The sequence below is a fragment of the Cnephaeus nilssonii genome, assembly GCF_951640355.1.
Source record: "Cnephaeus nilssonii genome assembly, chromosome: 7".
NCBI classification, from domain to species: Eukaryota; Metazoa; Chordata; class Mammalia; order Chiroptera; family Vespertilionidae; genus Cnephaeus; species Cnephaeus nilssonii.
Genome location: NC_137078.1, coordinates 40,276,193 through 40,292,512, shown reverse-complemented (window position 1 = coordinate 40,292,512; position 16,320 = coordinate 40,276,193). Strand labels below are relative to the sequence as shown.

The window sequence follows — 16,320 nt, the reverse complement described above, 5'->3', positions numbered from 1 at the left end:
TTTGGAAGAATAAATGTTAATTGGATGTGGTTAGTACATATTCATTGTTCATTCATTTCATTGTTATTGAGCACTCTGCTGAAATGGCATTATTCTTGGTGGCTATGGAGCATACACATTTTCCGTTTTATAAATATTCATTCATTATTGCAATAAAAAATAGTATGAGCTTTAAAATTAGACATATCAATGCTAAAATACTATCTTTACCTTTAACATTAGCAAATAGCATGACCTAATATTCCTCTTTTTATGTAGGTTTTTTTCTCTTTGAACTTTCTTCTTTATTGATATTATAGTCATTTTGCAGTTTTCTAATGCTCTTTATATGTTAAACTGTCTGCTTTCTTTTAATTTTGTTTTTTCCTTTTCCTACCCCCTAACTTGAAAAAAAGTCTCTCATGCAATTCATAATATAGAGGTAGAAGTATTATTTATAGTCAATCCCAAACTGAGGAAATTCTCCTTCCTGAGCCATTCAAATGTCCTAAGAGCTATTATTAGATCACTAGCTCCCACCAAAAAATTTCACTTTTTTAAAAATTAAAATTCTTTTCAAATTAGTTCTGGTTCTACTATTATAATCAGAAGTTAAAAGCTGTTGATTTGAATTGGTATCCCCCAAAATAAGATCTAAAAAATGAAAAATGAAATGGAAAATTAAAACAAATATCTTACTTTGGTTTATTGCCTTATCACACTACTTTGTGACAAAAGAAAACGCAATTCATTCATATTGTAAAGGCAGTTAACATAGAATTTAATAATAGATACTGGAGAGTAAAAGTATACTTTATATTGTGATTAAAATATTTGAGTTGTTTAATAAGCACTAGATAAAATAGATTTTAACTTATCTTCACAATTTTTCACTTCCAAATCTTTGAGACCAGGTTATAAATGGGCACTTTCTAGAGACCATAGAAGCAAAGTAATTTTATATGGCATGACTTTTTGGAGGAGAATAAATTATTTTCTATAAATAAAGTTACATGTTAGAAAAAGCTCTTTATCTTTCAGATTATTGATTATTAAGAGAAAGTATAATTCAATTACAAGAGCAATGGTTTTGCAATTATTCAACCTAGATTCAAATTATGCCTCAATCATTTACTAGCTAAATGGCCTTGGACAAGTCCACTGCACTTTCTTAACCTTAGTTTCCTCATCTTTAAAATATTGATAATATCAGGGTTATTGTGAGCATTAAATATTTTTATATAAAATGCCAGTGACTATGTTTGATATATAGTAGTTAACCAGTAAACTATAGAGCATATATGAGGTGTAGCAAGCATTTAGTATTACTAACAATATTATTATTGCTAGGGTAATATTACAGTAAGGCAAATTTATTCACTACACCAATACTTCCAAGAGATAGCAATGCCTGGTCAATTAATCTTAGAAGTTCTGCATCTAAAATTACTTGTTCTGCATCTCAAATTCCTTTGTAAATTCATTTACTCACTCAATAAACATTAGTAAGCATCAAGTGCTCCTAAAGCTTACAGTCTAGATAAAAAGACACATTAACAGATAAACACATAATTATACAGTTTACTTAGCTACGAAGAAGAAAAAAAAAGCAACCAAGTGAGAGATTGACATAATGCATCTAATTTATATTGTGGTACCAGATAAGGCTTCTCTGAGGAAGTGTTAAATTAGACCTAAAAGATGAATAGGATAAAATAATATTCTACAAAATAGAGATAAAATGAATAAAAGTATGATTAAAACAAAAAAAATAGCCTTATTAAAGAACTGAAAGAAAGCTATAGTGAAAGTAAGAAAAAATGGAACAAGATGAGGTTGCTTAGGTAAGCAGGGGCCAGATCACATCGATGTCAGTGAAACATTGATCAGCTGCCTCCTGCACACCCTGACCAGGGCTGCTGCCCGAAACCCAGGCATGTGACCTGACCACGAATCAAACCTTCCACCTTTCAGTGCACAGGACAATGCCCAGCCAACTGAGCCACACTAGCCAGGGTATGAAAAAGAGTCTTTGATTTATTCTAAGTGCTTCATTTTTTGGCCACTGAAGAGATAAGGCAGATAAATGACATGATCTGATTTATGTTTTAAAAAATCACTAGAGAATTTACATTAAAGATGGCAGAAAGAACATTTTTTAAACTACCATCCATCCCTCCCTCAAAACCCACTGAAAACAACAAAAAAATATCAAAAGATGAAAACATCATCTCCGATGAAACAAGAAAGGAACCACAACCACAAACCACAAAATATGAAGATTATCTTCCAAATACTGAGAAACATTGGTGTAAGAAAAGATGTTGAGAGATGACCAAAAACAAAAAAAACAAACAAAAAACCTCCTCAGACCTCAAACCTTGGACAGGCTACAGATGTCTAAAAGTATATCAGTCCTAAAAGTTCATTCCAACAATCCTTTGACTACAATGATGAGTTTTAAAGGAATGGGAAACCCACAGGAGATATAATTCATGACTCAGGAAAGACCCAGTTCCAAACAGCCAAAAGTAAAGAAGGTACAAATTAACTGGAAGAACATGTCATGTTTATGATTTACAACCAAATCTCCTAACCTCAGGAGGTTTCTAGGAGCTAAAAGACAAGAGCAGAAATCATCATATTTCTCCTCAGAGAGCCTGTGATACAAAGGGATTCACAACAAATTGCACATGAAATGAGGGGAGATATATTTCTGGTAGAGGACAAACTAAATATAAGATGGTATTTAAGGCAGCAAATTTGAATCTGTGTACCACTCCACATTACTTCCTTTTGCATGTACCTATACTATTCTAAAACAAATAGCAGCTCAGATAGAGTAATCTTTATTTTTAAAATGACCAATAACTAGGAAGAAACCAGAAAGGGCCCTATGCATAGATACTGAGGTGAGGGGAAGTGTGAGGACAGAAACATAAATTAAAAGTGGAGGAAAAACATTCATGGGAGGAATTGCTCTATGCAACAGAGAAAGGGTTCAGGCATATAGTTCACTATAGATTCAAAGATTTTAGAAATGCCAATTTTCTCTAAAAAGAGAGCTCAAAGAAAAGTTATGAGATAAAAATAAAACCAAGGTAATGAAAAGTGAACCAGAAGAGCTTAAGAAAGAACAAAAAGAGGCCATCCTATATAATAAAAGGCTAATATGTAAATTGTCCCCTCAACCACGAGTTTGATGGGGGGGGGGGGTGTGTGTGGCCGGCCAACCTCTGGCTTCCCCTCCCCCCCACAGCCAGCCTGATTAGCCTCAAATGGGGTGGGCCGGCCAGACCCCACCTGTGCATGAATTCGTGCACCGGGCCTCTAGTTACAGATGAAAGCCATGTCAGAAGCAATAAAAACTGATGAAAAAGAACTGAAAAAAAAACACAAAAAACAATAAAGAAATATGGATGCAAGATAACTGAATCCACACAGAATGAAATAAGAAAGCAACAGATAAACATGATTATAGAGAAGACAATAAATACTTCCATCACAAAGGACACTCCACATATGCATAGTGGTGTGCCTGAAGAAGAACATTAAAAAATGCAAAAGAAAAATGCTTGAAAACATAAGGGGAGACTTTTCTACTATAAATAAAAATAATCTTCACATCAAAGTGTACCAGAAAAAACTGACACAGGACCTAATAGGCTTATTGAACTTCAAAGACAAGGAAATAACCACATGGGGATACAGAGGAAGAAATGGTAACCTCTGAGTGGAAAATCAGGCTGCCCTCAGACTTCACAGTAACATCCACATGGAGAAACAGTAGAACAATCCCTACAAAGTTCATCATTTTACCACCATTCAATCTCTCCTTAGCTTTCTAAAATCTACCTTTAGTCTGCTACACTATGCTGAAGTAGGATTCTCAAAGTTGAACTTTCCTTTAAAATACCACTTAAATCCTACCTTTTTTTTTGCATTTTCACTGCTATCACCCTAATGTTCTAGTCTTGTAACATCAAGATAACAGAAATTTCCTGTCTGAACACTGCTATCAGACTGAATTCCTAGTAATATGTCTTCTTAGAAGCCTACAAAAGTCACCATTGAGAAGAGGAAGTTAGAATTATTAGTTTGACAAAACTCTCCACAACCTGAAATCTAGATTGGGTCTTATTTTTGTCTAACATTATTCAGCCTAGCATTGTAAAAGAGTTTGAGCTTTAGAGGCAGAAAACCTGGCTCTATCAATCTATACTAATACTAACCTCATGTTGTCACAAGATAGCCGTCACAAGATGGCCGTGTGCACAGCAAAGGCAGGGCCCAGTGGCCACTCTGCACAATACAGCCTAGGGGTCCCACACGCGGAGGAGGCGGGTCCTGGTGGAGGAGGTGGGTTGCCGCAGGGCAGGACAGTTGTGAGAGATCAGGCCGGCAGGGGAGGGCAGTTGGGGGTGATCAGGCAGGCAGGCAGGTGAGCGGTTAGGAGCCAGCGGTCCCGGATGTGAGAGGGATGTCCGACTGGGCCTAAACCAGCAGTCGGACATCCCCCGAGGGGTCCCAGATTGGAGAGGGTGCAGGCCGGGCTAAGGGACACCCCCTCCCCATGCACAAATTTTGTGCACCAGGCCTCTAGTTATTAATAATGTGGGATGGGCAAGTATATTAACTTCTCGGTACTTCAGTTTAGTCACATAAAAAAGTGAGAATACCAACCTTACAAAGTTATTTTGAGATAAGATAATGAATGGAAAGGGTATGCAGAGTGTCTGCCACAAGATAAAAACTCAATAAATGATAGCTATCATGCTCTTTTTTCCTATATAAAAATATACTAGTCCCTTTCACTTACCAAAATCATATCTATTCTTTGAAGCCTAGGTTATAACTAACTTTGTCCATAAGAACTTATCCTGAACAGCTCAGCCTTAAGTGAACTTTCATAGAGATACTCTCAAAAATATGTTTCTTACCTTTGACCGTATTTACCCTACACATTTAGTTTGTATCTCTCAGTGGCATTTATTTTACTTTACTATGAGATGTAGTTATAAATGTATTTCTTATTGCCCCATTATTGAAATTTAAGCCCCTTCTGAGCAGTGACTATGTTATGCATACTCTCTGTTCCTGCTTTGCCCATAGTAGAGACTAAGTAAATATCTGTTGAGTATTATTGTTTCACTTACCAATGTTGAAATGACTATTTTGGGTTTTATAGAAAAGATTAATGTTCATCTCATCATACTGACTTTTTCTGAAGAATTGTTTCCATAACCATTTGCTTAATATGACCTTCCCATTATGTTGGTAGTTGTCATAGCTCAGAAGAGTTTATTTCTCTATAATAATATATTATTCAGATTTTATTTTAAAACCTTTAAACATTCATTCTAATAGGAGTTGCTCAATACCTAACAAATCACTTCAAGTAATAACCACAGAGGAAACATAAGCTAAGCAAGTGGCATCATCTTCTCCCATTCTACATTCTGTGGTTTTTGGAACTAAACCAATGACATAAACTTTATTCTCATCAAATAAATATTTTGAGGTATATGTTAGTCTTCTTGCAATTAAAAAATTAATTTCTTAAGACATATAGGTTGATTATTTAAGGTACAAATATGAAAAGCAAAAACAATGTTTCTAATGTTATGATTTTAAATAGCTTTAAATAAGTTTCAAATTATTTTAAAATTTTTCAAATGTTCATCTGTAATTGCACCTACACAACAAAAGAATTTCAGAGCTCAAATAATCAGTCTATTATTTCATAGTTTTGTTTATACATTATGAAGTGACTTGGCTGGATTTTCCATTGAATGGATTGATGGGCTGACAAATTATTTTTTGTCTTAAGTAGATGGATCTTTTATTAATCCACTAGAGGCCTGGCGCATGACATTTGTGCACTGGGGGTGGGGGTGGGGTCCCTCAGCTTGACCTGCACCCTCTCGCAGTCTGGGACCCCTCAAGGGGATGTCCGACTGTTGACTTAGGCCCACTCCCCCCAGACATCCCCCCAAGAGGTCCTTAGCGCTGCAGAGGAGGCAGGAGAGGCTCCAGCCACCTCCGCTGCACTTGCCAGCTGTGAGCCTGGCTTCTGCATTGAGCGTCTGCTCCCTGGTGGTCAGTGCGTATCATAGTGACTGGTCATTCCGAGTTCGGTCGATTTGCATATTAGCCTTTTATTATATAGGATAAGTATAAATTGACTATGTCATTAAAGATTAAATGAAATATGTTACTCTTCATGGCAATTAAAATGTTACATTTAGAATGATAAGGGTTTTCTTTTTCCCAGTCAATATTTCACTACAAAATTATCTATCTAAAACAAATTTTGCACTCTGTTTCAATTCATTTGACACTGTTGTGCTAAAAGGCTTTTAAATTGATGTATTTTTCTTTGGTCGACTATAACTTATATCCTTCTCCTAACATGACTATGCATTAAGCTTATGGTTTGGTTTGGTTTTTAAATAAAGGTTGCTGGTCTATATTTAGCAGTTGAATTCCTGGTTGAATTTCAACTGAACAAGAAAAACATATAGCTTACACCACTTTACCAGAATTAAGTAACCTTCTCAGCCTGCCAATAAAAACCATACAAAAAAAAAGTGCAATATTTGAGCCTGGGTTGTATTCTGGTTGGATGTATTATAGCAACCAAAAATCCAATCACCGTAGCCAAGATACATTTTGGAGACAGTTCTGATCTGTTCTGTATTGTTCAATCTAGAGAATTCTTTCTGAAACATATGGTAAGTTAGTACATTAAAACATTTAAAAAACAACTTACGGGAGGTCCAGTGTCCCCTTTTGGCCCTCTCAGATTCTCCATTTCGAGCATTGTATTAAGATCCTCATCATAGTAATAGTAGTCATAAAGCTCAGTTTCATAGTTATTTTCAATGGGATAAGTAGCATCAGGATCGATTTCACTTTCCTTCCTTAGATCAAGGTGATTATCCACAGACGGCTCATCTGTCACTCTATACAAGGTTGTATTTAAAATCTGTTGCAGTTCCATGAGTTCATTAGTTTGTAGATCTGCCGTGATAGCCTTCTTGCCATTAATAACTGTATCTTGTTTTTTATGTGGAAGAATAGATGTTATCTTCTTAAACAGAATCAGCCCAGTTACTCTATCATTATGTTGTGTTAAATTGCTGGACACATTTGAGAGAGAACTAAGTTTCTCCTGGGTATCTGTTCTTGCCTCACTGAGAAGATGATGGGTCATTGACAGGCTTAGATTTGTCTGAGTATGTTCCTCAGTGATTATTTCTTTGTCCTGAATCCCATGGCTCTCAAGATCCACAGCAGAGACATTCCCTGGGTGAAGAGAAGTTAACTGAGATCTTGATGTCTGGTGTTCTTGTTGTGTATATGCTATTGCAGATTCATTGCGGATAATATTCGGAGTGTTTCTGCCTTTGGTAAGTGTGTCTCCTGACAGTATATGTTCACCAAATGGTTTAGGTAAGGGAGCGTTTTCTGGTATCTTAGCGGGTATGATGGTTGTATGAAGAAGGCTTGTCCCAGGGCGGCACTGCTGTTTCATATTTCTGCAATAGTTGGCAGATGCTTCTGCAGTAGGAATAATATCCAACTGACATACTATTCCTTCAAAATGGACAGAATCATTGTTCATACTTCCTAAGGTGAACACACTGTTAGAATCAAAGGTCTGAAGTTCCAAAAGAGTCTCTCTGCTAAAAGATTTCTTTCCACACTCCACGAACATTGAGACCAGTTGGTTTCTAATAGTGATGGCAAATGAGTGCCATCTCTCATCATGAACACTATAGTTGAAAAATATAGACTGCTTTCCTCCAAGGTGTACCACTACTTTCTTAGGTAATAACTGAACTCCTAATTGCAGTCTATTTTTGTTTCTAATGCTGAAGAGAAATGCATTGTTTACTTTATGTGACTGTAACCCAATTAATAGTGTAAATGGCTGTTCTAAGTGAACTGGTAAAATTTTCCTGAGAGGTGACTCAATGTAAGCATCATTTGTTAAAATGACACCTGATTCTGTTAAATGGACCCCCTGAGGTAGTGGTGTAGATGATGATGGTGCAGCAGTCACTGATGATAAGTGTCTTACATCTTTGCCTCCAAGGCCTAGTTGATGAAGAATATCTATGCCTGAAAATTAAAGAGAGAAAGAGAAAGAAAGAATCTTACTCTTATGCATTCATGTGTTCATATAAATGTTTGAGTATGAGAAAATCTTCTTTGTCTATATCAATAGTAATCCCTAAAATAAGCATCCTCTATCCATAACTAATTTCCAGGTAATGAGAGATACAAGAGGGCGAGTAAAACATTATATTCTACTAGAGGCCCGGTGCATGAAATTCATGCATGGGTAGGGTCCCTAGGCCTGGCCAGCGATCAGATCCTATTGGGGCCTTCCAGTTGCTGGCCGGGGCCTTCCTTCGCTCCATGCCGCCCCCTAGTGGTCAGCATATGTTATAGCGAGCGATTGAACTCCCGGTCTCCCGGTCAAACTCCCGATGGGACACTTTGCATATTAGCCTTTTATATATATAGGTAATTTGAAAATGCACACACACACACACACACACACACACACATGCAAACACACATCTCAATATCCCTAAACCTGAAATTTAATTAATAAATAAGTGTTCTCTCATTTTCCCAATCAATTAGGAATCTTATTTGTTACACCAATGAATATACATGCTCAAAGATTCCCAGATGTCATTTATTTCTTTAATTTAGAACTTAGAATTTGATGACTTCCATGTTAAATAGGAAAATACAAAAAGAAATTTGTAATTTGAAAACCAGTTAATAAATTAAATTCACAAAATCCTTTGAACTCTAATTTTTCAAGCCATTTTCCCTTCTAACCACCTGGGAATTTACAAGTCACATAACAGTTCTCCCTATGCCTAATACCTTAAGTGTATGTTACACATAAAGTATTCAGTCACCTTGATATCTCCTAGACAAGTGAACTTAAGTTTCTATTGCTTGTGATCACCATACTTTCTTTTTCCCTCCAGGTTTCTCTCCCATTTTTTCCTCAGTCCTCCACAGTAATTTTCATACAATCTGTAGACCCTTTTTCAATATTTATGATATAATATAATTTTTTATAATATGGATTTTATGTGATTAGGGATTTTTCCTGATTTATCTTTTATATAATATTACTAATTGTATATTGCTTACCTCCCTTATCTATTACAAACTCTGGTAAGACAGATTCTCTCTGTTTGATTCATTATTGGAGATCTACTATACCTGCCTTGCAAACAGTTCTATAATTTCTGAATGAATGAATTTTCCCCACCAGAAATCTAATCACATGTAATATTTATCTCTAGAGTCCTATAAAATTAAATATCATTTGTAAAGCATAATTAATCCTTTTTTAAAGATATAGAACAGCTTTGTCAGCCATATGATCTTTATTATTTTTTTGGCAATAAATCCACCATCTGTATCTTTGTACATATATAATCATCTCCAAGAAATGTGAAATAATTATTAATTCATAACTATGATAAGTAAGGAAAAAATAAAAGTCTTTAAAGATTATCCAGGAACTTTGTACATCATCTTAGTTTTTCTTTTACAGGAAATTAGGAGCTATTTGATAATTTATGATTATTACAAACAGCAAACATAATGGCAAATGTCACAGCCAAGTCCAACAACTATCTACAACAATGAAATAATTATTGAATATCCCTCTTGCATAATCTAGCAATGCAATTAAAGCGTTTTCTCATTAGAGTGCTTTACAAAACACACAAGTGTTTTAAATTAGAACTTATTTATAAAATAGTTGTAATCTAATAATAGTTTTAAATGTTATAAATGTTTGTATTTAAGATACAAAAATCAGTATCTAAGATATTGAATGAGAGTGTCTCTCAAACTTTTCCACCAAAATATTCCTAACAGCAGTTTAGAATTATATGCTTCTCCTGGGATTTGGGGGAATATTGTAAAGAGGCCCCATAATACACACACACACATACACACACAGCTTTGACTTCTCATGTTTTTATAATTATATTTATGAAAAACTTTAATTTTACTTCATAATATGGCTATGCTTATTTTAACATAAAACATAAATTACCAGCGTTAACTAGTCCCATCCCCAATCTTCAATAAAAATGTATACTCTGAAACATATGCCATACTTAGTCTGTGATTTTGGGTACTCTTGCCCAATGCGACCTGCCTCAAAGGGTATGTGTATCTCAATGTGAGAAGTAAACTATGGAGAAAACACTGCTAATGTAAAAATCACAGTGCTTAAAGTATATATAATCAGAAAGTATGTGAATGGTGCCAGATAGGCTATTGTTACACAAAGGAAGCGTCACACTTATGTGGTATGATATCAAGGGTTGCTCCTTACCCAAAGAAAACCTCTCCTTGCATTGAACAAAACCCCTGCTACCTATTACCTCAAATTTCTGATTCTATTAAAAGAAAATATTTCTGGAAATAGTATAATTTTAAAACTTTAGAACATATTTTTTAATATTGCCAAATATTTTATTGAGCATGTTGAGGATTTTTGTAATAGAGATATGGTTTTTTAAATAAATTGGGAAATATTTCAAACATTCAAAAATATTTATGTAATAGAGGCCCAGTGCACAAAATTCGTGCACTCGGGGGGCACGGGGGTCACTCAGCCCAACCTGCACCTTCTTGCAGTCCAGGAGCCCTGTGATCGATCGTCCCCGCAGAGGGAGGCCCCGCCCACCAGCCGCAGTGCTGCTGCCGGGTAGCCTGGGCCTCCCTCTTTGGGGCATCGCGGAGCCCCCCCAATTGATTGCCTTGCTGGCCAGTGGCCTGGGCCTCCTTCTGTAGGGCGATGGTGGGGCCCCCTGACCAATTGCATCACACCTGCCTTGGCTGGCCTGGCGCCAATGGGTGTCATAGCATGGTCGTCCAGAAGGTCATTCCACTATTTGGCCATTTGGTCTATTTGCATATTACACTTTTATATTATAGATAATCTGTATATGTAGCACCTAGATTAAATGTTAATATGTTGCTATATTTGCTACCATTCTCTTTCTTCTTTATATTTATTTGTTTATTTACTTACTTATTTTTAATTAAATTTATTGGGGTAACATTGGTTAATAAGATTACATAGCTTTCAAGTGTACATTTCTATGATTCTTGAAGAAAAACTTAAGTAGAATCATTGTATCAATATTTATGAGCTACAACTGGTCTGTGGTTTTACTCTTATTGTACTATCTTTATCAAACTACAACATTAAAGTTTAATTGTTTTCTGTAACATAGAAGTTTAAATACCTTTACAATTATCTTTTTTTTCTCAAAAGTTAGATAAAACCAAACTTAAGTTGGCATTTTCATTGATAGCTCTTCACTTTCCCAATTTAATGTTAATTGATTTATTCTAATTTTCAACTGCACCTTGAATTAATTTTAGAAATTTGTATTTTTCTATGAAGTAATAACTTTCTTCTAAGCTTTCAAATTTATTACCCAGATTATCTTCATGTAATATTCCCTAATAATTCCTTTAGTTTTCCTATTTCTGTGGTCTCTATATAATTTTCCAGCATTGGATATTTTGCTATCTTTGTTCTTAAGCCAGTATAATTATATCTATATTTTTTCTATATCATTAATTAATGTATGAATTTATATTCATTAATTAGCTTATTTTGTTTTGGTTTATTTTATTCTTTTTCTAATTTCTGAAGATGAGTACTTAATTCTTTATTTATAGCATTGAAACTATAAATCTGAGTATTGCTTTAGATGTATCCTAAAGATTTTGATATGTAGTATTTTCATTTTTGTTGTTTTTCTAGACACTATTTAACTTTTACATGTATTTTCCCATTGGCCCAAATGATTTAATTAAAAATGAAAATTTCCAGTTAGAAGGTTTTTTTTGTTTGTTTTCTAACTTAATAGCATTGTGATAATAGTATCTAATCTGCACTTTCTATTTTTGAAACAGCATAATAAATGGTGTTTGATAAGCACTTACAAAGGTATTTCAGGGTATATAATTTAATATCAGTTAGGTGAACATTACTGTTTATTATTTATATCCTGTATATCCTTATTTATTTTTATACAATTAAAATCTGTCATGTACTAAGAGGTAAAGAAAGTCCCTTACCACTTGCATATCATGTGGTCATAGCTTTTTGAATATTGATGAATATAGAATCTTAATGCATTTATTAATATTATGAAAATATAGCCATTTATTCATTGGGTATTGCACCTTTTGGAACTATAAAAGAACTGATGTGTGGTTTATAATATTTTTAATATAATTTCTACCTTACCTGGTAGTAAGACGAAGCCCCCCTTTCTCAACTTTCTTTTTGTTTGCATTTGTCTGATATATCTTTGTCCATACTTTTATTGTCACCTACTTTGAAACACTGTGCTTTAGGTAAAGAGGAAAGAGTTTGATTTATTTTGTGACCCAATCTAAAATTCTTAATTTGAATGTCAAAATTAAGTCTATTTACATTTATTGATGTGATGATTTATTTAATGTCATTTTACTTTGTTTTCCCATTTTAATTTTTAAGTCTTTCACTGTGTGCTTGTTTCTTTTGCTTTGTTATTGTAGGTAGTTCTTTTGAGATTTAGAAAGTTTTATATTTTTATTATAAGGGTTAACTTTAAAATGACAAATGTATACAATGCCACTAACCCTCTTTATTTGGACATATCTCTTCTTTCCTATGAACAATGTTTCCTTTTTCTCCCTTTCCCTCACCATCTACTATTAGTCAATAGAATTACTTTTTTTAGTATTTACCCTTTTACTGTTAAATATTCTTATAGTATTTTTGTTGGATTTGTGATTTTTGGATAATGTTATTTAATTCCCAGCTATTACATATGAGCTAATCAGCAAACACAATCTCCTTCCTTTTTTCCCTCTTTTCCTATTTTTTGGTGGTTATACCATTCCTACACTGAGCTCACCTGGCATTTATATTCTGTTCTGTTCCCACATTGCCTTCTAATAAATAGAGGCAGTCTTGGGAGTCGTTTTCTTAGTCATTTCTTCTTTGCTGAAGTTTATCCTCTATTAGTTTCCTCAAGAAGAGCTTATGGGAATATTTCTTGAGTATTTGACTTTTTAGAATTGTTTGTTGGCAACTTCATGCCTTAAGTTTCATTAGATAAAAATTCTTTACTGATACGTTATTTCCTTGAATATCTTGTGGATATGATTCTACATCCTCAGGTGTTGAATGTTAGAATAGAAAAGTTGGAAGTCAGCTTTTTTTTCTCCTTTTAATTGACTTGATTTTTTTTAACAGCATGCCCAAAAGAGCTATTCTTAATCTGTTTTTTGAAATACAGTGATTTTATTAGGATATGGCTTCATTTTCACCATTCTGGATAAATGTTTCCTGGGACATAGTATTCCCATTTGTTGTACAGATTCAAGTTTTGTTGTGTTTTGTTTTGGTTTTTACTTCAGTAAAGTTTTCATGTATTATATCCTTGAATATTTGTTCTATTTTATAGTTGTGGTTTTCTTCAAAAATTCCTCTTATGATTATGTTGAATCTCTAATGCTGTCTTCTATATCTATAATTTTGCTGTAATCCTTGAAAATATGTTCTTTATCTTTAGTCCCATTTGTTTGATTTTCTCATTTCTATCTGTACTTTGTTTCCTACAATGTAGAATCTCTTTGTGCTCCTCCCAATTTTATCTTGCTTTATAAAAAGTATTTTTCCCTATGACTTCTTTTATGTGTTCTACAAGCTCATAATTCATATCATTTTAATGCCTTGCCATCTCCTCCTTTTTCTGAGTTCTTATATTTTGCTTTATGATCTTCCTTCCTAGAGGTGATGTTTTCATGTGTGCATTCTAATTTTTGCTGTTTTTACCGACATTATACCTTGTTGTATCTTTCTGTTTATTCTGTGCCAAATGCTTGTAGTTACTTAGTATTTCATAGCCCAACAAGGATGCTGCGGGGAGAAGCCAAAGGGCCATGCCTTTCAAATCTCAAAACCTAAAGGCTCCATTTCAGCGTTACCCGTTTCCTTCTCAAATGGCTCCCTGATACAGCCCTATCTTCTTCTCTGAATCAAACCTTCTACAGCCAGCCCTGCTCACAACTCCTAACTCTCCTTCCCCTGTACCTACTCCCATTGGTACACACTTCAGAATAAATCCTTCACCTCAAGACAGATTTTTGCATTTTCTGAAACCTGTCGCCCATGAGCCATTTAGCTATTATCTGTGCTTCTTTCTTGTACTTCCTTCTGGGAAGCTTCTGTCTTTCACAGGTCCTGTGGCATCTGTTTTGTAGAAGGGCTAGAGGTTATATTCTTCAGGGCGTGCTCCTCACCTTTAGGAAGTTTGGTTTTGCTGATGCTTTCTGACATTGTACTATTCACTTTACTCAATATCATCTGCTTTTCTCAGCATATTTTGGGAGTGTGCAGATTATTTCAGTCCCCTGGTTTTGCTGCAAATGGAGTTTTCAGGTTTATTATTTTATCCCCCTTGTTTCTTTTTTGTGATATCCATAAACAGAAGTGGTATTATAATATCTCATGGTTTCAAGTTAATATTTGATTTTAAAAAATCTGAGGCCCAGAGAGATTAAATAACTTGGTCAAGGTCACACAGCTGATAAATAGTAGAAATAGATTTGAGCCAAATCAGTCTGACTTCAAAGTCTACAATCTTGGCCCCCACCATGCTGCCTCACAGCTACCACCTTACATCTCTCTTGGCAAGCCTCATTAATCACAGCAGGGTTATCGCCTCCCCGCCCCCCCTCATCCACAGAAATCTCACAATGGGGAAGATTCTCTAGGTAGCCATCAGAGTTAGTACTGGAGGTAAAATTTAATTATTATTCTAGTTTTAAGTTTTCATATCTTGGTGTCAATATGTTTAGCAAATTCTTTGAGCAAATGTTGATAGAAAAGACAGTAGAGAGCAGAGAACTCTAAAGGATAGAAGGCACAGATGAAAGTGGGTAGGGATAACAGGAGAAAAAAAAGAAAAATAAAGGCTTCTATTCAGGACAAACTCGTTAACATTAATTTAGGCCTGGCCCTGAATATCACCAAATTGCAAATTTGATGTTAAAGTTAGATATTTACTTTAACCAATTAATATAGCAGGAAAATACTTAGCTGTCTATCATAAGTTACTTGTTTCATGAGTGGCCCTAACCACAAAATCAATCCAGTTTGTGTCACTAAGGAAATCAGCTACCATTTAAACAAGGTTGATTATCAATGAGATACGTTATTCAGTGTTTTGCATTATTTTTAAAGAATAAGAATAATAGGAGCATTTATTAAATTCTTTCAATGTACCAAGCACAAGTCTCAGAACTTTACTGTATTAAGCCACAAAATTCTCGCAAAAACCCTAGGAGGGAGGCATTATTGTTAATCCCATTGGACAGTTACGAAAGTCACAGAGAATTTAAACAATTTTCCCAAGGCCAGAATTTGAATGCAGGTGGTCCTCCAGAGCCAATCTCTAGTGTCACAATTTTAGGAATGCGCATTACTAACAGCAGAACTGATTGTATCTCCTTCACCTATTTGCTTCTTACCAGTATATGTAGAATAAATCATGATGTTAGTAAGACAGTGCCTTGGTCTTTTACTGTGAGCACCAAGCCTAATGACTTCATCCAAACCATGGTTTCAGTAACCACATATGCTGACTCACAAAACCTCCTTTCTGGGCTTGCATATTCAATTGCCTATTTAATTTATCCAGTGGAGATTAGATGTCCCACAAGCACTTCCAACTCAATATACATATTTTCCCCCAAAATCTGTTGCTCTTAACTTTAGTGCCTCTCTCAGTGAAGAGCCCATGACCCCACCAGCTGCCAGAGTAATTTTTTCACAGTGTAAATTATATCACGCCACTCTCCTGAACAAAATTCTCCAATGGCTTCCTATTACACTAAAAATACAACCCAAATTCTTCACATGGTGTGTGAAACCTATGTTATCAGTTCCCTTCTCACCTCTCTGATCTCATTTCCTTTCATTTTATCCCACTTTATCTTACTTTGCTCCAGCCTTTACAGCTCAGTGGTTGAGCTGAGCATAGACCTATGAACCAGGAGGTCAAGGTTCCGGGTCAGGGCACATGCCCAGGGTTGTGGGCTTGATCCCTCGTGTGGGGTATGCAGGAGGCAGCCGATCACTGATTCTCCCTCATCACTGATGTTTCTACCTCTCTCCCTCTCCCTTCCTCTCTGAAATCATCAAAATATATTTTTTAAAAAAATATTTTTACTACTTTCTATCATCTCACTCCCTGATTAAAAGATTATTAC

General features: G+C 35.0%; 1 protein-coding gene across 2 annotated transcripts in view; it reads right to left on the bottom strand.

The window, feature by feature from the left end:
• The window catches only part of COL24A1 (collagen type XXIV alpha 1 chain), a 323,524-nt gene that overhangs the window by 286,695 nt on the left and 20,509 nt on the right, over nt 1–16,320 (bottom strand). For both annotated transcript variants that reach the window (XM_079777790.1, XM_079777791.1), the window contains exon 3: nt 6,752–8,106. In XM_079777790.1, the coding sequence (XP_079633916.1) occupies nt 6,752–8,106 (1,355 nt within the window). The remainder of the gene's footprint in view (nt 1–6,751; nt 8,107–16,320) is intronic.